Consider the following 23,767-nt stretch of genomic DNA (forward strand, 5'->3'; position numbering starts at 1 on the left):
GCCAGCCGCCCCGGGACACGTGGGCCACCCCGGCGTCCAGGATGAGCAGGCGCCAGCACGCAGGAGCACGGTACTGGGGCCTCTCGCGCCGACCAGCCCGTGCGGAAGAAGCCACAAGGCACAGAGGGACGCCAGCCCTGCCCGGCAGAGGCCTCGGGGCGCCCACAGTGCAGACCCGGGCGGTGGAGCCCGTGGCCGGCAAGTGTCACTTGCCCCGCAGCCACGTGCGCGGGATCGCCGAGAGCCCCGCCGCCACCCCCACGTGCCCCGTGGCCTCCCCAAGCGCAGCCGGACAGGCAGGGCCACACCGCACGGCAGGGCTGCTCGGTGGGACGATGCCGAGTTTTAAGAATCTCTTCTGCAGTCTCGAGGCACAAGGCACCCAGACGGCCGGCGCCGGCAGGGGCCCGCCAAGAAAACCCCAAAACCAGAAACAAGCGCGGAGCCCTGGTCCTGGCAGGTGGAGCACGTGCCCGCGTCTACGCGACGTCCTCCAGGTAATCCGCGACGTCACTGAGCTGGGACACGGTGAGGTCCTGGGTCAGGTCATCCAGCTGCAGCGCCAGGAGAGGGCGAGGGGTCGGCAAAGGCGCGGCCGCAGCGGGCACCGCCCCCACCCCACAGGGCCCAGCCGCCTCGCTTTCTTCCTGGCTTGCGACTGCGCTGAGCAGAGGCGGCCTGGGCACAGGCCTCGCCCGCGGAGCATGGCTGGAGGGGCCCCGCGGTGCTGTGCGCAGCTCCCACACACGGCCTCAGGAGGACGCGGGCGCTGGGGACCAGCCCCACCCGCAAGGACCCGGAACTAAGGCGTTTCCTGTGCTCACCTGCGCCCGGGCCTAGGGGGCATGAGCGTGTCCCTGTCCCCATGGGGCTCGCATGGGGACGCCCACGCGGCTGCATCCACGGCAGCGCAGCAGGGGCTCAGCAGCCTGCGTGGTGGGGGAGGCCGTGGTCCGGAGAGATCCCGGGGCCGTCACCCATACCCCCGCAGCCTTCGGCAGGGCATCCCCGTCTCACTGCCCTCCCCTGCGGCCGGGGCCCTGGGCGCCCGCAGCAGGCGGCCCCTACCTTGTCGCTGGTGCTGAGGTCGTCGATGTCCACGGACAGGTCCTCCTCGACCTCCTCGCCGACGCTCGGCTGGCTCCTCTCCGAGCAGTGGCTGGTGCTAGTGCGGAGGTAAGAGCCCAGGCGTCACCCTCTGGACGGTCAGCTCCGCCAGACAGAGGCCACATCGGACACCGCGGCCTTCACCCCCCGCTAATGGACGCCCGGACTATCAGGGCAGCAGCCGGCCAGCCTGGCAGCCAGAGCGCAAACACCCGTCACCCCAAAAGCCTGTTAATAAAAAATTCCAAATTGGAAAAAAAACCTACCACTTACCTGTAATTTTCAGGTTCTAATTTCAAATTTCCAATCACGGCACAAACGTGACCCCCAGACCACCAGCCACTGCAGCCGCGCGGAGACCGCGCCTCGGCCCGCGCTGCTGGGCCCAGTCTCAGCAGGTGTCCCGCACCCGCCACATGCCAGAGGCTACAGCTGCCGCGAGGCCCCGTGACCCACCCCGCTCCCCCTAGCCAAGGACGGGCGCCCCCGCCGCCCCTGCGCCCCCCAGCCCAGCAGCCCCCGCCGCTCACCTGTTGAAGTCGTCGGCATAGTCCTCGTCCTCGGCTGTGCCTGGGGCCACAGAAGAGACACGTGAGTGGGGCTCATGACCGGCGACGCTAAACACCGATTCCTTAAATCCCCTACCGAGACGCCACGTCGTTGAAAAGGCGGAAACGTCTTTCTACAGAACGTGATCCACAGGGATCACACGGCTGCCAGCGGCAGACCCAAGAAGTGACCATCCCCCGCCCCGCGAGTGCCCAGCCCCACGCTCCAGCGCGCCATCTGCTTGGCACTTGCAGGACGAGGGGGCTGTGGTGGCCCTCTGGCTTAGGGGGCACCGCGGGCAGGTCAGGCCCCCCAGGCTGCTCTGGGCCCAGAACTCCCCCCCCGCAAGTGACATCCGTGACATCCAAGCAGTGGCCCCAGGAGGACAGCAGTCACAGGGTTCCCTGCTCGAGAGGTGGCGGCTGTGAGGGCTGTGGCCAGCCAGCCGCCCATCTTCCCGCCTCCACCCTCGGGCCGAGCCGGGGGCAGGTGTCGTGCCAGAGCTGCGGCCCTGCGCTCCTGCGGGAGGCTGGAGACTGGGCCCACCCTGGCCCCTGCACATCCTCCAGGACAGGGAGTTGCCCAAAGGCAAAGGCTGCCTGACCAGCGAGGGGACGGGCCGCAGAGCAGGCTGCCCAGACATGCCGTGGGGACGGAAGCCGTGAGGCGTCCACGCGAGGGGTACGAGCGTTCCAGTCCTGGACGGGCTGAGTGTCCAGTGTCCCGCTCGGGACCCCCAAGGCTGCCTGTGAAACTGCCCACATGGACTTGAGGCCCAACGGGAGGGGAGCAGAGCCCTTTCTTCCTGCACTGCCTGCCCCGAGGGTTCCCAGCAGGCCCTCCCCAGACCATGTGGACGCCCCATGCAGGGCACAGGGCCGCTGGCAAAGAGCGCAACCCCGGAGGCCAGACTTAGGGCTGGGGGCCCAAGGCAGCAGTGGTTGGTCCGTGGGTCAGCCTGGCGAGACCCCAGGGGCCATGTGGAGGGCGTCTGAGGCACCGCACAACAGTCGCGCCAGCCCCTCCCTGGCCCGTCCCCATGCTGACCCGTCCCCATCATGACCCGTCCCCGCGCTGACCCGACCCCGTCCTTCCCACGCTGACCCGGCCCCGTGCTGACCCGCCCCCGTCCTGACCCGGCCCCTCCCTGAGCGACACCCCCATCCTCGCTGCCAGGTCCTGGGCCAGCAGGCTGCGGGCTGCACTCGCCCAGGACTCGGCTGAGACACTAGGGGCCACGTGGGCACCAGGGAGCACCACGCCTGGTCTGAGGGGCCCGGTGGAGGGGGGAGCGGCTTCACTTCCAGCAACCGGCCCGGGCTGGGAACCCCGTTACCTGCTGCAAGGGGCACGCCTTTCTCAGCGGCCGGCTTCGGCTCCCGCGAGGACGTCCTCCGCTTGCCTGTGGCGGGAGAGCATTTGCATCACACGCCCCGCCCGAGCCCCCCGTGCCCAGCTGCTGCGGGTGCCCGCGGCTCAGGGACAGCGGGGCCAGGAGAACCTCGCTGTGACTGCGGCTCCGCTCCAAGCCCAACGCCCTTTCAGCCGCACACGCCGGCCTCTGCCGCCCCGACCGCCGGAGGGGCCTCGCCCGCCTCCAGCCGCGCAGAGCGTGACCTGTGGCCACGGCTCATCTTTCTCACCGACCCTGTCTTTCCTCTGAACTTCAAATTTTGCTTCAGTTTAATCACAGCGACAGCGCCCGGCCCCCGGCAGCCCTGCGCCGACGGCTCTCGGGAGCGCCACGTCCACGCAGCGTCAAGCCCTCCGGGGCACGGCCCCACCGAGGGCATGGCCGCTCGACTGGAGAGCCAAGCTGTCACACGCCGCCCCCCGACCCGGCGCATCGCGTGGCTCGGAACCGGCTCCGTCGGCAGACTCCACCGAACTCACACGGCCGGGCCCCGTCAAGACCACCCTCAAGAAAGGGTCTCGGCTGTGCCGCCACCCACCCGCCACCCGCCCCCCTGTCACAAGTGCCCGCTACGGAGCTGTGCACACAGGCCACGCGGGAGGGAGGCGCGGCTGTCGCGCCCTGGGCCTGTCCTCCCTCCAGCGCAGGGGTCAGCGAGCGTCAGGCAGGGACGCAGCGCAAGGCCTGTGGCTGCCCGGCCACAGGTGCGAGGACAGCCAAGGCGAGACTTCCCGACGGGGGAAACTGGAACTGGCGGGCGGAGGGTGGCAACGCCACCTGTGCACGGGCACTTGTCATGGCACAGCCGGCCTGAGGTAGACGATGGGCAGGAGGGCATGGAGCCCAGCCCCGTGCAGACTGAGGAGTCCCCTCCGTGTCTGCAGCGGGGCGGTTTTAAAATTAGCGGAATTCAAACCCTACTCGAGACCACCAAAGCGTGCGCGGGGCGGCCTAGGCGTCACAGCGTTAACCCTGAGGGGCGGATAAAAAGGCCCTCTCCCGAGAGCGCCTCCATGGCGCGGGAACGCAGCGCAAGCCAGGAAAGCGCACCGTCAAGGCGCAGGTCCCGCGGGCTCAGGGCCCGGGCAGCACGGGCCCCAGGCCGGGCGCTCAGCACTCACCCTCGGAGTCGTGCAGGGAGAGCGTCCCTGTCAGGGAGCTGAGCCCGCCTCTCAAAGGCGGGGCGTCCGAGAGCGAGGCCAGGCCGCCCGCTTGCTTGCCAGGCTCACTCCTCCTACGCAGAAACACGGGCCAGTTAGGGGGCGCCGGGGGCAGCCAGCTCGGCCAGGGGTCAGCGGGGCCCGGCCGCGCGCGTCACAGTGGGACGGAGGCGGCCCTCCCGCCCGCCCGGGGCAGACTGCCAGCAGCGCACTCTTTCACGCACATAGAAAGCATGCGTTCAACTCCAGCCTGACCCCCCACCCGCAGGCCACTCACCACCCGCAGGCCTCCTCGGGTCTGGGGATGGGGTCGTCGAAGAAGGGGTCGGCCTCTGTGTCGCCGCCATCCTGCAGGGAGACCCGGTCCCCACTGCCGAGGCCCCCAACACTGGGGAGGGGGCCTGTCTCCGTCTCCGGGGCCTTGGGGTGCAGGCCGGACCTGCTCCTGGGCTCCGAGGAGAGGCTCGTGTCGCTCTGACTGGCCTCGCTGCCCGCTTTCTGGAAAGCAAGGAGACAAGCTGCCGGGCACCGGCCCCGCAAGATGGCTCGCACAGCGGGGGGCCCCGTGGCCCGTGTGCATCCCCGTGCGGGCAGGAGGGCCCGAGGGTGGAGAGGCCGCGCGGAGGCCGGGATGGCCCACGCCCAGCTCATGGCCCTGGGCAGGGACACAAACGCCGCCGACTGACGGGCCTCGTCCCACCCTGCTCCGCTCCTGACCCCGCGGGGAGCGCCTTGGCCGGGACGGCCCCGCCGCAGACGGCTCCGGGGAGCGTCTTCCGTACAAGCAGGAGTCGTGGGCACCGCAGAGGGCGGCAGGTCACACAGCAGACGACCTGGCTTCCCAGCGGGAGCTCCCCAGGAAGACCCCCCCCACCCCGCTGAACCCGAGCCCCAGCACCGCAGGCAGACCCCCGCGGTGCGGACGTCCCTCTCCGCCACGGGGTCCATGTCTGAAGCCCGCAGCTGCCGCAGCTGCCGCCTCCTTCCCCCAGCCCCGGCCCGCCAGCAGCAGGTCTCCTGGCTCTGCTCCCGCCTCCCCGGCCCAAGCAAGTTCTGTCACCTCTGCACAAACGGAAAAAGGCGACGCTCCAGCCACCACCGCGGTCCCGGGGCTGAGGAGTCACCATGTCTGACTCCAGCGCCAGCTCTCGACACTTAGCCGGTTCCAGGCCGAGCCTATGAAGCAGCAGCTTCTGGGGTGCACAGACCCGCGGGCAGGGCTGGCTCCGGAGAGGCCCACAGGGCCAGGGCAGGGTGTGCGCGGGGGCGGGGCCGGGGGCTGGAGCGGCGCTCAGCGGAGGGGGCGCAGAGCCGGCAGCAAGGTCAGCGTGGACGTCCTGCCGGGCGAGAGGCCGCAACCGGAGCGTGCCTGGGACTGCCCGGCGAGGAAGCGCCTGCAGGAGCCGGGGGGCCGCGTCCCGAGCCCACTCCAGCTCCGGACCCTGACACAGACGCCCGCCGCCATCTCAAGCCGCCCAGGTGCGGGGCCGGGTCCCGGCCGCTGAGGAGCTGACGCAGCGACTGAGGCTTCCTCCAAGCGCGTCCTCCTGGCAGGGAGAGGCCAGGCAGCCAGGCGGCAGGGCGGGCAGCGGCGGCGAGGGCAGCAGGGCTGGGGCCACGGGCCCCTCAGCAGCCCCCACTCGAGTCGGTCACTTGGACGAACAGAATTAGCACCGGGAAGAGGGTCACAGCGACCCGTGGGCAGAAAATGGAATCAGCCAAAAACGGCGTGACTAGACTGGCTTAAAAGTACAGAAAAAAGAGCGTTTCCAAGCTAAAAGTTTGATCTGCGCTGCTCAAAAAAACACCGAAGGCAAAGAAACACCCTAGTTTGCAAAAGGACTCCCCATTCAGGGCACCCAGCCCCGCCAGCGCAGCAGCTTCTGGCCGTGACCACGGACACACGCCGAGGACCCTCTCACTGGGGTAAGGCGCACGCGCTTGAGGGCGCCCCAGAGCGCCGGGCCAGGCGGCAAACACCACGAGGCCCTTCCCAGGCCTCCCAGACCGCCCGTCCCCCACCAGCCCACGGGACAAGCCCAGGCCCCCGCCCGACGCTGGCGGCAGTGGCCTCCGCAGGCCTGCCCGGCTCCAGGGCCCAAGGCTGTGGGGCAGCCCCTGCGGAAGCCCAGACCAAGCAGCCTCGCCTCAGGGCACAGCCAGGAGCCCCCCACGAGGAGAGACGCAAACACGCCCACCCCGCCCACCCGGTGCCGGCAAGGCCAAGCTCGTGCGGGACGCGCAGGGTGACCGCAGGGTGACCGGCAGAGAACCGCCTTTGAAGGCTTGAAAACAAAAAACCAGCTCCAGGCAGCTAACACCTGGCAACAGAGGGCGAGGACAAGCCTCTGGGCGACGTCTAAGGGACGAGCGCGCCTCAGCAGGACGCCCCGACAGACACATGAGCGTCCCACGCGGGACCTCCCCACGCGGCGCAGGGGCCAGGCCGAGCCCGCTGACCTGTCGCGACGCAGCCACTGAGCTCCTCGGCCGCGCCTCCGGCGACAGGGACAGTCCAGCAGACACAGGCCGCGCGGGGATGCACAGCTCCATGGGGGCCGCCCTCTATGCACCCCGCCTCTAAGCAGCTGCCGCAAGCGCAGCCTGTGGCTCCAGCCCTGCCGCAGGCTCGGGTGGCACGGGGGGCCCTTGCTCGCACGGCCCTCTGAGGCCCGGCTCCGCCAGCGGCCCCTGGCCCCTGGCCCCACCCCGCAGGCCTGCGGCCCCGCTGGTCAGGGCACGGGGCAGCTCAGGGCTCGAGCAGCATGGAGCCTGGCCGCCCCGGGCCTGCGGGCATACACTCCACAAGGACCTGCAGCATGACGCCCGCCAAGGCGCCGCAGAGGGGTGGGTGGCTCGGCGGGAGACCCCAAGAGGGGCCTGCGGAAACAGCACGGGCTTCTTACAAGGAGCAGGGAGGGAGCCCAAGACTGGGCAGGGGTTTTCTGCCCAGGAAGCCCCCGCCCGGGGCGAGTCTGCACAGGCCTCCCCACAGAGCCCGGCCGCCAGGAGGCCGTGAGGAGGCCGGCATGCAGCTCGCAAAGCCAGCTCACGGCGCTCATGGGCGCCGTGGTGTCCAGGCACGTCTGTCGCCCTCAGGCAGCCCCTGGTGGGGCTCAGGGGGCCGTCTCGCCCACAGCACTTTCTTCACATCGTCACTGCTGAAGGGATACCTTGGGGACACCGAGGAGCCTGGGAACGCCAGTGCAAAGGCAGGGCCCGGTGGGCCAGGACTGACCGGCTGGAGGAATGGGGCCGAGGCCCTTCACCATGGCGCCTCCGGGCCTGTCTGTAGCCAGGGCCACGCGGGCCTGCGGGACCAGGGCCGGGAGGGGAAGGACAGGGCCCAGCGGGTGGTGCAGGCCGGGGGGCACACACGCCCCGGAGCACCAGCACCCGTGGCACAGCAGCCCATCCACTGGCGGCCGAGCCCGTCCTCTCGGGAGGGCGCCCGGGCCGGGGCTGAGGGGCAGCGCAGCCCCACGTTCAGGGCTCGCGGGAAGCGAGGGGAACCCGGGCAAGGCTCAGCTTGATGTTCTTGTTGCCTCGCAAGCGCGGCAGATACGCGCTGAGCTCACGCAGGGGGTGCGAGCGTCCCGGCGCGCGGCCAGCAAGGTTGGCACAGCCGGCGAGGCCCCCACCTGCATAACTGAGTCGAGCTGCGTTCTTTCGCGCTGCCACGAGGGCCACGGCCTGTCCAGAGCTACAAGGGACACTTGACACGAGAAGGGGCCGGGAGGACGGCCGGGCCCTGCGAGTTACCTTGGCACCAGGCCGCTGCCCGCTGGTCGTCTTCTTACCTTGTCCTGTGTACCTGGGTATCTGAGCACGAGAGCGAAACAGCATTTCACCACAGTGTCAGCTGGAAGGTAAACTGAGTCACGGCACGCGCGCGAGGTGGGCTCCGATCGGAGGCCCTCTGACCGCACGCCCTCAGGGCGCCCACGGGGGCCTGTCTCTCCCTGGCCCCTGTGCTACCGCCCCCAGCCCTGGCGGATGACCACGTGCAGCAGTGACGCCAGGAGTCCAGGCTGTGCTCGCCTGCTCGGCTCCCACGCTGGCCGCCGTCCCGCCCGGGACAGCAAGAGAAGGGCCGCCGGCCTGGCCTCCACGGGGGCTAGCTGGACGCTTATGGGGCCGCAGCTCCCAGAGTCCCTACAGCAGCTCCCATGGCCCCGAGGGCGCGTCCTCCCGGGCCCCCATCATCGGAAGGCTGGCAAGGAGGGCGGAGGGCAGGCGCCACGGGAGCCCCAAACCCAGCCCCCGGGTCCAGGGGCTGCATCTTCATGGCCCGGAGCAGACTCGCCAGCCTGCGCCTGAGCCCCAAGGTCAGCGTTATTCCAGGGCACCCAGCAACTCTCCCGAGGACGGGGGCTCCCCATGCTCACTCTTTTGGTTTGCGGAACCCTTGCCGGCAGCAGGGGAACGAACCGGCGCTGCAGAGGCTGCGGGCAGCCCTGCAGCCCAGCGCTCAACCACCAGGGGAGGCCCCCATGCTCACTCTTCATGCAGACCAAGCACGCTCCTGCAGCACCATGTCGGGTCAGCGCTGAGAGGACGACCGCAGGGCAGCGTCCCGGCCCACCTGTGGGCGAGCGCTTGGGGCGAGCGCAACCGGGCCTCGGAGGGCAGGTGCTCGGGGAGCAAACGCTGCCTGCTGGCCGGGAGCTCAGCCCTCGTCCGCGCGGGGCTGGCCAGCCCCAGGAAAAGCAAGGCCGGCCCCAGGAACACCTTCCTGGGCCCCCTGAGAAGGGCCCCGAGCTCAGAGAACGGGACCGGGGATAGCAGAGGGCCCCCCAGCTTAGAAACTCAGCCCAAAATCACTCCAGAGCCTCAGTCTGTGGAGAAGCACAACGTCAGGGCCAGGCCACGTCCCCTCTGCCCAGACGCCCGCCGCAAGGGCGCCCTCCAGACGCACCCTCTCGGGACACAGCCAGGCTCTGGAGGAGGACCCCTGGGGGCTGCGTCGCTCGCCATAGAAGGAAAGTGGAGCGCAGCCGCCAGCTGACCCCGCAGCCCGGCTGCTGCCCATAGAGGCCATACCTGCAGCGAGAACCCCGCCATGCCACCCTGCAGCACTTGACTGCAGCCCCACGCCACACACACACACACACACACCACACACACACCCTCACGCATACCCCACACACTCCTCACACAACCTCCCCCACACACAACCCTCACAAACCCCCCTCACAGACCCCACACACCCACCACACACAAACACCCCCCTCCCACAACCCCCTCCCACACACACCCGTGAGCAGACCACAGGCTCTTGACACCCCACCGAAGCAGCTCTCTGCTGGAAGAAGCCGTCCTGACGCACGTTCCCGAATCTGGTCCTGCCTGCGGCGCTCAGCACGGCACTCTCCCAGTCTCCAAACACCCCTCCTGGGCCAGGCGCTCGCGAAGGAGGACGAGCCGCCTCCTGAGCCAGGGGCCCCACGACTGCGTGGGGAGCATCGTCCTCCTGGCACGAAGCCCAAACCGCTCCCAGCAAAGCAAAAGGGGTTAACGCCACGCTGGGCCCCAAACGAACGCGTTCCGCACACTCGGGCTTCTCCGGGGAGAAGCAGGACCTTCCCACGGCGCTCACCTTGCTGGGGCTGCTGTGGGAGCCTGCTCTTCCCTCCGGCGACCTGGGCGGAGAATGGGGGTCGGACAGGTCCAGGGCGCCCTGAAACACACACGGGCGACGTGAGCACCCTCGAGGGTGCACCGGGGAGGCGGGGGAGGGGCCCGACGCTGCTCACACGCGCCCCTCTCTTTCTCCCTGTTGCCGTCGATCAATTCCTTCATCAGGTTTCTCCCAAATCCCAGCCAAAAAAAAAAAACCTAAAAAACCCACGAAGCAAAACACAGAGACCTCAACAACCACCCGCTCGGGGTTTCCCCGTCGCCTGGCCCGGCCCTCACGGCACCCCGGGCGCCCCCAGGCCTAGTCCGCGTGTCCCTGGCTGCTGGGGCAACCTGAGCAGCGGCTACGCCGGGGCAGATGCCCCCTGGTGGGGAGGCCAGCCCCGCTCCTCCTCGAGTCACCCACCGGGACTCCCGCTCCAACACCGTGTGAGGAGGGGGTGTTCGCGCCCCTCAGCCGACACCCGAGCCCGAAACCTCCATCTCCTGGAAGCTCGTCCTTCCCCTGCGGCCACCAGAGCCGCCTGCACCTCCCTGGCCAGGCCTCACCGCCCTGCGCCGCCCGCCGCAGGGCCACTCCCAGCCTCCTCGCCCTCGAGGCCTCGCCCTCACAGACCTGCCTTCCGGCGCTGACCGGGCTGGGCTGCCCACACCAGGGCCGCTCTCCGGGGGGGCTCCTGCCCCCCGCCTGTTCCGTGACGGCTGCAAAAGCAGCTGCTGTGCAGGCCCCACCCCACCGCTGCCTGCCGCCAGCCCCCGCGCTGGGCTGGAGTTCCGAAGCCTCCACACGCACTGCCCCCGCCCCCCCGACCCCCCCCCAGGCCTCCTCATAGGCATCCGGGAGGGATTACGGCCCCTCAGCTTGTCCTAGTTGCAGGGCCGCCACCGAAACGCCTGCAGGCGACCTGCTCCTGTGGGCCCCGCCTTCCAGGATTGACCCGCGTCCAGCGCAGGCAGCAGCGCCCGCCGGGGCCACAGACTGACCGTCAGACCACCCGGGAGCAGACAGGGCGGCTGTGGGTCCGTCCATCCGAGGTCAGCGTCTGCGAGGGCGGCCCCCGTCCAGACAGAAGCCAGATGCCCCGCGGCCCCGCGCAGAGGCACGGACGGGCCAGACCAACGGCGCAAAGCTGGAGGCCGTCCATGAAGCTGTCAGAGTCCCGCCTCCGGCATCTGCACAGCCAGGAGGGCAGCAGTGGCTGTGCAGCACCCACGGCGCCCAAGTCCCTGTCCCACAGGCAGGAGGCAGGACAGGTGCTGAGCCTCATCGCGCCCACTCGACCTGCAGTCCCACGTGGCGTGCGCAGCTTCACTGCCACAGAGAAGCCAGTGTCCGCTAGGCCCCTCTTACCTCCCCGCCGCTCGGGCCCCGCTCCTTCTGCTGGCAGCGCCGGATCACCTCCAGCAGCAGGGGGCCGCCCACGGTGCCCTCCGCCTCGATGATGCCCAGGTCCCGGGCCAGGTTCTCCCGCCCTTCAAGGCCGTGGAGCTGAGGCGAGAGGAAGTCGGTAAACACGTGGCATAGCAGGACACTCCCGAGACATGACCCCCTTTCTGGGGATACCTCGCCCCACCCGCACGCACCGGCCCCCAGGCGCAGTCTAGGGAACACCCCGGGACTGCGCAGGCCTCCGCGGCAGGGACGCTGTGCCAGAGGCCCGACGGCTCAGTGCTGGTCACGCCACGGGTAGCCCACGCTGTCCGGCCTGCTCACGCTCAGCTTCAGGGAGTGGTTTGGACCAGGAGCTTCAAGGGGCAAAGGCGAGAATCGTTCTTCTTACCGTGCTGGTTTCCGGCTGAAAAACCGCCAAGGTGAAGTCAAGGTTGAAAAACTGAAGAAACTCCGCGACGAGGCTGGCCACCAGCCGGCCTGCGGAGACAGGAGGGTCAGCGCCCGCGGCCCGCAAGACGGGGCATCGCGAACTGAACCGGGCCCATGGGCTTCGAGCCTCAGGTTTCTCCTCTCGGAACCGCACCCCCCGGGTCCTGGGGACCCGCGTGTCGGGAACAGGGCGGAGGTGGCCCTCACGGTGAGACCAGCTGTAATGACTCCCCACAGCAGCTACATGTGACAGCAGCGTAACAGCTGTCAGGGAAAACGCAACTTTCAAAAGAGGACCTGTGCGCCTCGGAGCCCCCAAAACATAACCCGCACCCCACACAGGCGGGGCTGCAGACGCAGACGGACAAAAGCCAGCTGAGCGTGGGCTCACCATCTTTCGTCGTCAGAAACTTTTTCAGGCTCTCGTTGACTAAAGGGGTTTTGTTCTGTGGAGAGAGGAGACATGGCCAGTGCCAGGAGAAAACAGTCAGTGCCGGCCAGTCCGACCCGTGGGCAGGACGGGAGCAAAACACACCACGCGGGGGCGGCCACGTGGCGACGTCGGGAACCGCCACACCAAGCGCGCAGGAGGATGCTGGGTCGGGCCGGCAGGTGTGTCACCAAAGGGCAGGGAGAGGAGGGACAGGCTTGCCAGGAGCGAGCCTTTGGGGGCCACTGCTGCTTGCACAGGGGACGGTCAGTCAGGTGAAGCGCCGTGTGGCCACCGGCGGGCGGGAGGCCGCTGCCTTCCGTTTATTTTTGAACCTTGGAAAGGACTGCGCTAGAAGCTGCCCCGCCGCGGGGCCTCTCAAGTGTCTCTATTTATAACCCCACTGCTCACTGCCCGGGGGCAGGAGCCCGCCGCCCCACGCCGCTCCCCCTCCGGCCCCACCACGCAGCGCCGGCCCCCACGGGGCGCAGGGCCAACGCCTTGCCTCGTCGTGACCGTCACCTGACAGACAACACCATGAGCCCAGGAGCGCCACTAAACAGGCCGTGAGCAGCAGGTGATGGCCACCGCTGACGGCGGGACACGGCGCCGGAGAGCAACCCGCAGGCGTCCTGGAGTGCTCCGGAGACCCGCCCGTCAGCTCCAGCGTGGCTCCCTCCCCAGAGCCGCCCCACACATCTTCCCGAGGAGGAAAGCGCCCGCCAGCAAGCCGGCCCCCTCGAGGCTCCCAGCAGCCTGTCATGGGCCGCGCGGGGCCGCCTCGGGGTGGGTGGCGGGAGCCGGTCCCAGCGAGCAGGGCGCGAGGCCGCACGGGTGCCAGGAGCACTCCCTGCTGACTCCGGAGTGCCCTGGACCTGCGGGCCACCCTCGCAGGCCACGGTTCTGTGCTGGAGAGTGTTCAACGTACCAAAGGGCACCTATAAAGAACGTTGAACTTAAAGCAGGTCTGTTACACCCCAGTAGGACTCTCCAGAGAGCCCCCAAAGTCGAGGGGGGGGGAGAGCTCACGAAGGCTGGTCTAAGGGGTTGGCAGAAGCCACGTCGACTGAAACGTTTGAAAAAAAGAAGAAAACAGACGAGATGAGAAGACCCAGCAGGGCCAGCCTGGCGCAGGGGCAGAAAGGGCTGCGGGAAGACGGCAGGGACCCCGCGAAGGGGACTGGGCTGGAGGAAGGGCAGGACGTGGGCAGGACGTGGGAGGTGGCCAAGCGCCGGCTTCAGGGAGGGCCGGGGCAGCGACAGAAGGGCTGGGCCGGGGAAGGAGGCGGCGCGGGTCCCGGCACCCCCTGGCTCTCCCGGAGGACAGTCGGGGGCCGGCAGGTGGGGGGACCGCAGGGCCGCAGGGCTGTCTGCGGGGGTGACAAGGACAGAGACCCGGGCTGCAGCCACAGGCATGGTCGAGGCCCCCGGGGAGGGCAGAGAACCCGGAGACCGCGCCCCCGTGCTTCCGTGAGCCGCCCAAAAATGACAGAAATGGTCCCAAAAGCCGGCGATTTTCAAGTGGGAAAGAGAAGGAGAGAGAAGTGGCACAGCAAGGCCGCGAGCCGGGCGTCAGGCCACAGGACCAGGCATAGTGGCCGCGATGGGGCGTGGATGAAGGGGGGCCAGGACCCCAGAAACCCGGGAGACAGGCGCCTTCCCTCCGGGCCCTGGCCTGGGTGAGGGGCTGGGGGGCCGGTGCCGCAGGCTCCCCTGGGGGCCTCGGGGAGGCGGGCGCTGGCCTCGGGGTCCAGGCCTCGGGGTCCAGGCGTTGCCCGCCGAGGCCCCAGGTCCTGCGCCGTGCTGGGGGGGTAGCAGCGCGCCCAGGCCACGGCCCCGACCCTGCCCGCGCCCGAGGGCCGGTGGGGGGGGGGGCGGGGGGCGGGACGGTCGGGTCCGGTGCGGTCCGGCCGCCGCCCGGGTCCTACCTCCACTTTTTCTTGCTCCTCCAGCGCCAGGAACACCGCCGCGCGGAGCTCGGCCTGCGGGGGGGGGGGGGGGGGGTGTCAGAGGGGCTCAGGCGCGTCACAGGGGGGCGGGGGGGGCAGGGGGGCGGCTGGGGGGCACCTGCACGCGGGGGTAGCAGGGGGCGGCTTGGGGGCGGGGGCGGCTTGGGGGGCGGCTTGGGGGGCGGCTTGGGGGGCGGGGGCGGCTTGGGGGGCGGCTTGGGGGGCGGGGGCGCCTGCGCGCGGCCGGGCCGGGGGGCGCGGGCCCCGGCGGGCGGTCGGGTCCGGGCCCCGCGCGTCCCCCCCCCCCCGCGCAGGGCCGCCGCCGGGCCCCGCTGGGCCGCCCGCCCGCCGCCCGCCGCCCGCACCTTGATGCGGGCCAGGACGCCGTTGCTCTCCAGCGTCTGCACCAGCAGGTCCCGCAGCTCCGTGTCCTCCTCGGCCGCCGCGGGCGCCGCCGCCGCCATCTTGTTTCTCCAGGACAACCGCCCAAGCCGCGCCGGCGCGCGCCGCGCCGGCCCCGCCCCCGCGCCCCTGCGCGCCTGCGCGCCCCGCCCACGCTGGAGGCGGGGCGTGCGCCGGGGCGGGGCGGGGCCGGGGCGGGGCCTCGAGGGCGGGGCCTGGGCGGGGGCGGGGCCGCGGCCCGGGAGGGAAGGAGCGGGGACCCCGGCCCCCGCCCCCGCCCCGGGTGTTGGTGGAACCGCCTGGCCTGTCCTCTCTCTCCCCGCGCCGCACGCTCGTGGCCCGCAGCCCGCAGCCCTCGCGGGGTCGCCCCGGCGGGACCTTTGGTCTTTGGGGCGCAGGGCGGGCCCCGAGGAGCAGACAGGCCGGCGTCCCCAGGCCCCCCCCACGCCGGCCCTCCCGCCCTCCCGCCCCTCCCAGGCCGCCTGGCTGCGGCCCCTGCGTCCGTCGGGGGTGAGGCTGTGCTGGCCTCCCAGGCGGCCCGGGTCCGTGGGGCTTTGTGTCCGGAAAGGTGCCCCTGCCCGTCCTGTCCACGCCCGCTGCCCAAGCCCACCGCGCCGTGCCAGCCCTGCCAGCCTTGCCAGCCCTGCCAGCCCTGCCAGCCCTGCCAGCCCTGCCAGCCCTGCCAGCCCTGCCAGCGAGCTTCCCGTGCCCACCCCGCGCCCAGGCGCACCTGCGGCCCATTGCCCGCCCCGGGCTCCCCTCCAGAGCTTCTGATGAGCCCCTCAGCAGCTCCAGGTGGAGCCGAGCCCCCCAGGCTTCCTCCTGCTTTCCACCCTGAATAACTGAGTAACTTAAGATGGAAATGACTCCTCCCGCTCCCTCTTTACATACCGCTTGTGTGACCCCCCAGGTGACACTGAAGCAGGAACGGGCCTCCCCGCGGAGCCAGCCCCTGCGTGGGTGAAGAACAGAACCAGGATCATTATCCGAATTGGGGTGCCAATCCCGAGAGAGGCGCTGGCATGGCGTATACGTTGTGATCCCCTGCTGCAGAAGTAAAGGGTGCAATTTTCAAAATTCTTGTGCTTTTTTGGGGGGGGGATCCTTGCCAGTGGCCAGGGATCGAGCTGGCGCTGCAGAGGCTGCGGGCAGCCCCGCAACCCAGCGCGCCACCGCTGCGCCACTGGGGAGGCCCTAAATTCTCGTGATTTTAAGTATTTCCAAACAGGAGCTGCATGAGGAGGCTGCCACGGGCACTCCTTGGCCCGCCTGGCCACGCCCAAGCCCCAGGTTGCAGCCTCCGCCTCCCAAGGCTGCCCCGGCTTCTGATCCAGTTGGGGCAGGGTCAACCCTCACCGCCTCAGCCCACCTGGCCAGGCCCTGCCCCGGGCCGCCCCTCTCAGGAGGCGTCTATTTGACCCCTCTCACAGCTGCAGCCCCTCAGCCCCTGACTGCCCAGGGGGCACGCGCACGTGTAGCCCCCAGGCAGGCCAGGCCATGGCACCCCAGAGCTGGGTGGACGGATGTGGGGGACGAGCTCTTTCCTTATTGCCTAAGGGACCAGCATGCTTTGCTCCACACTGGTTCCTTCTGGAAGCTGGAGGTCCGCAGGTGAGCCCACTCCCACATCAGGGCGTCCACCTGTTTACCTCAGTCCTCCCGGGGCCGTGCTCGCCTCCCTGCCCCGTTGGCTGGTGACTGGCCTGCGCAGCGGAGCCCTGGATAGGAGCAGGGCCAAGCCCCAAGGAAAGGCCCTCCCGCCCCTATAGCCCATGTGCACAGTGGACGCTGCAGAGCTGGCCTTGGTGAGGGCCGGGGGGGGGCCCTGCACCCCGCTGAGGACCCCAGGGGGGCAAGAGTCGCTCCCCACTCCCAAGGGCGGGGCTGGCAGGGGGGCGGGGTTGGCAGGGAGGGCACGCTCGGCCTTGACCGGCTGCAGGTGTGGGCCTGCTGCTCCGGGCCACACCTGAGGCGCATGCTCGGGTCTCGTGCCTCATGCGGACGCTGCGTCCAGGCTCAGCCGCTCAGCGCGCAGCTCCTGGCCACGTGGTGCGAAGGCGTATCAGCGCGGCGTGGCCAGTGCCCGTGGCCCTGGATGGAGAGGACGCTGCTGGCTGGGGCGGACGCCAGGGCCGGCTGCCTTGCGGCTTCTTTCCTTGGGGAGCAGGAGGCTCTGCCCCCTGCAGCACCCCTTCCCTACCTGCTTCCCCTTGTCCTGCTCCCTCTTCCTCGCCTGCCCCCCTTCCATGCCTGCCCCCCTAGCCGCGCTCCCCTTAGCCCCACTCCCCCTTCCATGCCTGTTCCCCCCACCCAAGCTGCACCCCTCTGCTCTCCTGCAAGCTGAAGACCCCAGGTAAGCTGCTTTCTGGGGCAGGGGTGGGGGATCTACCTGTTGGCCCGCCTTAGCCTTCAGGGGCTCTGCTCACCTGCTGGGGCTGCTTTGCCTGCACGGAGCCCCCTCTTGGCTCCGGGACTTGGGCCCCAGAGGCTGGGGCAGGAGGCAGGGGCGCCTTTGGGCTGACCCTGGAGCTCGAGCAGCCGCCTGGCTCGCCCCTAATGTCCAGCGCCTCAGCCGGTGGATTCCTGCTGGGGGCGGGGAGCAGAGGGCGCTGCAGGAAGCAGGCTTTGGGGTGTTGGGCTACGCTTTCTGGGTGGGCCCTTGGGCGCGGGCGCTGAGTCCCTGCTCGTAAGGGGGTCTGCCGCAGCGGCTCCCGCCAGGCTGCTCTGTGGGCTGGGGACGCTCTGGGGGTCGGGGGAGTTTGAGACGCTCCTTGCGGGGGACCAGATGCTTGTGGACGGTGCAGACCTGCCCGGCGGTCGCGGTGGTGGGGTGACGAGGCCACTGGGGTGTCAGGGCCTCGGAGAGGGAGGAGACATTCTCCCGGGATCCACGCAGAAAGCCCCTCAGCCTAAGCCAAGCCATGGCGACTGGTGGAGGGTTCTAGAACCCGTCCTGGGTCTGGCTCCTGGCCCAGCCTCCTGGCGTGGGGCCTGAGGTTAACTCACCCCAGCTGGCTGGTCCCTGAGGGGCGCTGGGGCCTTGTTGACGGCCTGGGCCTTAATTAGGGTTCGTGGCCGGCAGCTGCAGGGAATTAAGGACAGCCCAGGCCTGGCCCAGGACCTTGCAGCCCCCGGGCTGCGTGTCCCAGGTTCAAGGACCTGGGGCTCTGCACCCACAGGTCCTGGAGCCGGTGCGAGAGCGGCTTCCCGCCTGCCCTGGGAGCCCTTGGCTGCCCTGCGGGGGCCGACGATGCTGCACAATAAAGCTCTTTACACCGTGTGCGTGTGGTTCTGGCGGCTCGGAGCTCCCGGGCAGTGGGACGGGGCCTGTTCACAGCCCCGCAGAAGCTGCGAGACCTCCTCGCGTCCTCGGTGCTGTGGCAACAGGTAGGAATCTCTATTTCTTTGCTGAGAAATTTTGGCTCATGTTGCAAGACGCATTTCAGTATTTTCTCCCGAGAATGATTTTATTTGGTTTCGGCTGTTTCTCGATAAAGTCACGGCAGCATCCGGTGGACCGGGCCTCGCCGCGGCTGGCGTCCGAGCGGGGCCGGGTCCGCGGGTGTTCTGCGTTCTGGGCTGTCCTGAGACACTGGACGGGTTGGGTTTAAGGGCATGAGCTGGACAGCGCGAGCAGCGTCTGACGAGTGGGCTGTTTCCGGGCGTGAAGCAGGAGGGCGAGCGCTGAGGTGAACAGGACGCCGAGAGCGAGGGGCCTGACGGCAGGTTCACGGCCACGGGTGCCAGAGTCGGTCCTCGCGCCGGGCCCGGCGTCCTTCCTGGCTGTGGGCACGGGCCGTGCACGCGGCGTGGAGGGTGTTGGGTCGAGGCTGGGCGCCTCCCGCGCCGGCCGCCTGGTCTGGCCGGCTGAGCCCTCCCGGGCGCTGCGGGATCCCGCTGCTGAGGCAGCCGCTGTCCTCGGTCTGGTCCCCGCCAGCAGCCGCGAGGCTCCTGGGGCGCAGATGAGTCCCAGAGCAGAACTGGGGTCCAAGGTGGGGCTCAGCTTCGTGTAACGGGATGTCGGCGCCTCACCCGTAGCCCCTCTGTGCGCATCTGGGGTCTAATCCTGAGCCCCTCGGCCTGCTGGGCAGGTCAGATGAGGGGCTGCGGCGTGTGCTCGCTGCTGCTGCCTGCGGGGCCCGCGCCTGGGCGTGGCCAGTGGCCGGTGAGGTCCCGTGTACAGGACCGGCAGGAGCCTGGGAGCTGTGTGCTGGGGGGGGGGGCTGGCGGACGGCCATGCGGGGAGCAGGCTGAGGAGGAAGGTGGCTTGGAGGAGAGCGGGGAGCTGGCGAGTGAACGGGGGGGTGGGGGGGCTCTGGGTGCTGGTCCCTGCAGGGCGCAGCCCAGAGCTGCTGGACGAGTGACTTCAGAAGAACCAGAACCCCAGGGCTCAGTGCGCCCCTGAGAACTGCTTTGGGGTCACTGTGGCTGAGGCTGCTCGCTCAGACTGGCGGACGGGGCAAGGCGCTGCGGTCTCGGCCTCCGGGTCACTGGGGACTTCGCCGGCCCAGCTCTCCTGGCAGAGGAGACCCGTGCCAAGGTGGGGGGCGCGGGCGGCGGCGTTCAAGGCGGGGTGCTGTGGTGCGCGCCGAGGGTGGCTGGCTGGGCAGTGCGGCTGTCCCGGTACGGCAGACGGGCTGGCTGTGTGTGCGGTGGGACGCCCTCCCGTGTGTCGGGGTGCAGGCCGGGGCACCCCCGGTGCTCAGGGCTGGGGTGCTGGCCGCAGCCCCCGCTCGGTGATCAGGAGGTGCGCAGGGCGGGGCGCGGCCTCTGCTGCTGCTGCTCCAGGGGCCTGAAAGCCGCCGCGGCCCAGACAGGAGTTGCAGGCTGGGCAGTGAGGCTGGCGCCTGCACTTCAGGCGGCTGCTCCCCGGGACGGTGGAGGAGGATGGCGGGGGGGGGGGGGGCTGTGTGGGGCTCTGCAGCCCGGGGGGGTGGGCCAGGGGCGTGTTAAGACCTCAACAGCAGAGGCCCGGCTGGGCCAGAGGCCGTGTTCAGGCCGCTCCTGCCGGCGCGGGTGGAAGGGTCCTGCGGGTCCCGGGGCGTCCGCACCGGCCCCCACGCGGCAGCGCCGTGGGCCTGTGTGTAAAGAGCAGCGATGAGCACATTTACCACGAGTCTCTCTTGGTAAGTAATACACCGTGTTGGGGTGAACATGGGTAACTGAAAGCCCCGTCATGCTCCCCGTGGCAGGTCCCTGAGAGACCCACGCGGAGAACACAGCGCCAGGGCGCCGGCCTGGGGGGCTGGGGCCGTCTTCAGCCACAAGCCACGCGGAACCCCCATTTGAAATGAGTCACCGCCTTGGACGTTCCTGCACCTGCGTCCTCGCGTCCCTTTTGTGTTCGGCGCTCGAGGCAGTGGCGCAACTTGTTGGGCCTTCCCTGGCTGGTCACCTCCCGCGTCACCGGCCGGCATGGGCGTCCCTCGCGGCCGCGTGTCACTGGTCACACGCTCCTGCGCCGGAGCTGGTTTTCCCGTTTTTAAGTGTTTGCTTCCCGGCCTCGGTGTGGCCCCCACAGAATTTCCCTCCCCAGCGCCCCAGCGCCGTCGCGCCCCCGTGCCGGGCGTCCCGGGTTTGGAATTGTCTGGTTTTGTCATGTTTCGTAGCTTGATCCCCCACCCCCACCCCCCCACCCCACCCCCCACCCCCCCCACCCCCCCCCCCGTCTGCCCGGGTTCCCCTCGATCGCAGGTCCTAAACCCGTGGTTTGGTGAACACGTAAAAGCGCGTTCTCCCTAAACGCCAGGAGTGTGCTTTCTGCTTTTGTGCGGCTTCTGGATCTGCTCACGCGGGCCGTGGCGAGCAGGTTTGGTGCCCTTGATTTGGCGAAGGCCACTTGCGCGTGTTTGGGAGGCCGGGCGAGTGCAGGCTGAGGGGCCCCGGAGCCCTCAGAAGCTGTTCTTACCTTTGTGGCCTTTGGTCGCGTTGGTCTTTGTGTCACTCACACGGGTTGGTGACGGCGCTGTGTGCTGCAGGGAGCACATCCCCTCCCGCCGCCCCGCCCGCCGCAGCCGCTCCCCTGGCTCTGGGGGCGCTGGCGCAGGGAGGCCCCGGCTCGTCTTGGCTCCTTTGTTAGAAACCGCGTGTGAAGTCCCGTGGCCGTGGGCCCCTCCCCGGGCGGGTTTTGTGACTCTTCACTTCCCTTGTGACTAGGTCGAGGTCTGCGGGGCCGGGAGTCCACGCGCCTGTCGTGCCCGGCTGGTGGGAGGGGTCGCAGTCCTCCGGGTTTCTGCTGGGGCTGCTGCGCGAGCTCTCACCCGTTTTTCTGAGCCTGGCTAAAGGCTCATGAATTTGTATTTTCTTTTTCTTTCTTTTACTTTATTATATAATTTGCAACATTTTTCATTTTTGTACAGTGGGAGTGTTTTCATCTTGGTTATAGTCCTCGTGAAATTCCCACCACCCATTCGCCCGTAAATTATCACCAAGATCCCTCGTGCTCTCCCCACCCCTGTTTCTTTTTTTCTTTTTTAAGTTTTTTTTTAAATATTTATTTACACAAGCACTGGGTACAGTCAGAAGCATGGGAGGGTAAGAGAATTCACCAGAGCGGGGAGCAGAACAGGCAGACTGACGAAGTGCACTGCTGAGGGGAGCAGCGGGTGGCAGGAGAGGTCTGTGGTGCCACGTGGGACCCTCACCCAGCAGCCGCGGAGCAGCCGGGGATCGAACTGGCGCTGCAGAGGCTGTGGGCAGCTTCGCAACCGGGGAGGCCCCCCACCCCTGCTTCGATCCTACTCCCTTCTCTCCTGCAGGATCTCTCTGGTTTATAGTTGCTTGTTGATTTTGATTTTTTCTTTATTATAATCAGGTTTTTTTCCTGGTCCCTTATTTAGGTTTTCTACATTCCTGCTATGAGTGAGACCATCCGGTATTTTTCTTTTTCTTTCTGGCTTATTTCGCTGAGCATGATCCCTTCCAGCGCCATCCATGTTGCTGCAAACTGCATGTGTTTATCTTTTTTGAATGCTGAGTAATATTCCATGGTGTATATGGACCCCATCTTCTTGACCCAGACATCTATTTTAAAGAACTAGAAATAAGACCTGAAACCCTGGGCATTTGGGCTGTTTCCAAAGCTTAGCTATTGTAAACAGTGCTGCTATAAACATAGGGGTGCAGGTGTTCTTTGGAATTGATGTTTCTGTGTCCTTTGGGTAAAGACCTAGGAGTGGAATTGCTGGATCCTATGGAAGCTCTATGTTTAGTAGGTCCAGAAATCTCCACACAGCTCTCCAGAGTGGTTGGACCAGTTTGCACTCCCACCAGCAGTGCAGGAGAGTTCCTTTTTCTCCACACCCTCGCCAACATTTGTTGTTGCTAGTTTTTTTAATATGTGCCCTTCTCACTGGTGTGAGATGGTATCTCATGGTAGTTTTGATTTGCATTTCCCTGATGACAAGTGATGTTGAACATTTTTTCATATGCCTGTGGGCCATTTGCATTTCTTTTTGGAGAAGTTTCTTTTTAGCTCTTCTGCCCATTGTTTGGGTTGTTTACTTGTTTTGTTGAGTCTTGTCAGCTCTTTGTCGGTTTTTGTGATCAGTCCCTTATTGGTATTGTGTGAGAAAGTTTACTCCAGTCGGAGGGGTGTCTCCTTGTTTTGGCTACGGACTCTCTCGCTGTACAGACGCTCTTTACTGTCGCCCCAGCTGCTGATCTTTGCCTTCACTCTCACTGCTTTGGGTGACGTGTCTGTAAAGATGTTACTGAGGTGCACGTCACGTAGTGTTTCGCCTGTATTTCCTTCTATATATTTTAGGGTTTCAGGTCTTATTTCTAGTTCTTTAACCCATTTTGTACATGTGTGAGGTCGTGGTCAAGCTTCATTCTTTTACATGTAGCAGCCCAGTTTTCCCAGCACCGTTTATTGAACAAAGTTTCTTTGCTCCAATGCATAGTCTTTGCTCCTCTGTCAAAGATTAGTTGACTGTAAATCTGTGGGTTTATTTATGGGTTTTCTATTTGGTTCCATTGGTCTGTGTGTTCTTGTTCCATGAAGTTTTCATGATTATGGCTTTGTAGTATGTCCCGACCCGCGGGATTCGTAGGCAGGAAAAGAGAAGGGCTGAGGATTGAAATGAGGGGCTGGAGACAACTTGACGCTGGCGGTTGCTTCTTTATTTTCCTTCTCTTTCTTTTCCCCGTCTTTCTACCTTCCCTGGCCTTCTCTCTGCTCTCTCGCAGTAACCTCTCGCAGTGTCCTATCCTACTCTCTCCTGGTTCCCTTCCTATACCCTGGTAGCTCCTCCCATCGTACCTCCCAGTCTCACGTGATTTACAGGAAAATGCAGTGGTTTCTCAGCAGGCGAAACGGTAAATCGAAACTCATCGCGTGCGTGCGCAGCACGGCGCATGCTCCGGACGGCTCCGGACAGTAGTATAGTTTGAAGTTTGGGTGTGTGATGCCTTCATTCCCTTTATTATTTTTCCCCCCTGAGGAGAATTTTGGCTATGTGGGGTTTTGGTGGCACCATATGAATTTCATCAATATTTGTTCTATTTCTTTGAAGAATGTCATAGAAATTTTTATTGGAATAGCATCGAATCTGCAAATGGCTTTTGCCAGGATGGCCATTTTGATAATTATCAAATGACCATTTGATAATTCGGCCATTCCGATCCATGAGCAGGGGCTCTCTTTCCATTTCTTTGTGTCTCTTATTCCTTTTAACATTGTTTTATAGTTTTCTTTGTATAGGTCCTTCACCTCTTTTGCTAGGCTTATTCCCAAGTATTTGATTTTTTTTTGTTTTAATAATAAAAGGGATGGTTTTTTTGATTTCTTCTTCAGATTTATTGTTTGTGTATAGGAAGCCTACTGATTTTTGTGTGTTGATTTTCTATCCTGCTTCACTAAACTGGTGGATTAATTTAGTTTTTCTGTGGAATTTTGGGGTTCTCTATATTATATCATTTGTGAATAGTGATAATTTTAGAATTTATATTTTCAAAGAACAGGCTTTCGCTATCTTTTACACTGTCTTTTGTTTCATTTATTTCTACTTTTTTCCTGTTTCCTTCCTTCTGCTGGCACCTGTGTTCTCCGGCTCCTGGAGATGGAGCAGTGGACGCGTGAGCGTGTCCTCACCTGGTCTGTGTTGCTCCACACTCGCCTCCTTGTGTCTCTGCTGCACCCCACATGCTCTGGTGCGGGTGAAGTTACTGCCTTAATTTTGAAAGATTTTTTTGTTGCCAGAGGGTCGTTTCCTTATAAACGAATCTCTGAAACGCTTCCTTGGGCAGGGGAGGGTCAGGAGGCGGAGCTGCCAGCTGGCTGCATGGACTCCA

The 23,767-nt window shown here is 66.5% G+C and overlaps 1 protein-coding gene across 1 annotated transcript; it reads right to left on the reverse strand.

Annotated features, from left to right (window-relative positions):
• Positions 1 to 479: 479 nt before the first annotated feature.
• On the reverse strand, positions 480 to 14,535 carry CEP43 (centrosomal protein 43; the record flags this gene model as incomplete). Its single annotated transcript, XM_084228787.1, has 13 exons — positions 480 to 554; positions 1,069 to 1,165; positions 1,638 to 1,677; positions 2,993 to 3,058; positions 4,192 to 4,304; positions 4,508 to 4,728; positions 7,993 to 8,052; positions 9,830 to 9,910; positions 11,222 to 11,359; positions 11,652 to 11,740; positions 12,084 to 12,138; positions 14,051 to 14,104; positions 14,437 to 14,535. The coding sequence occupies 13 exons, from the start codon at positions 14,533 to 14,535 to the stop codon at positions 480 to 482; spliced, it is 1,188 nt and encodes a 395-aa protein (XP_084084913.1).
• Positions 14,536 to 23,767: the final 9,232 nt, after the last annotated feature.

This window comes from Talpa europaea (genome assembly GCF_964194135.1).
Source record: "Talpa europaea genome assembly, chromosome: 2".
Classification (NCBI taxonomy): Eukaryota; Metazoa; Chordata; class Mammalia; order Eulipotyphla; family Talpidae; genus Talpa; species Talpa europaea.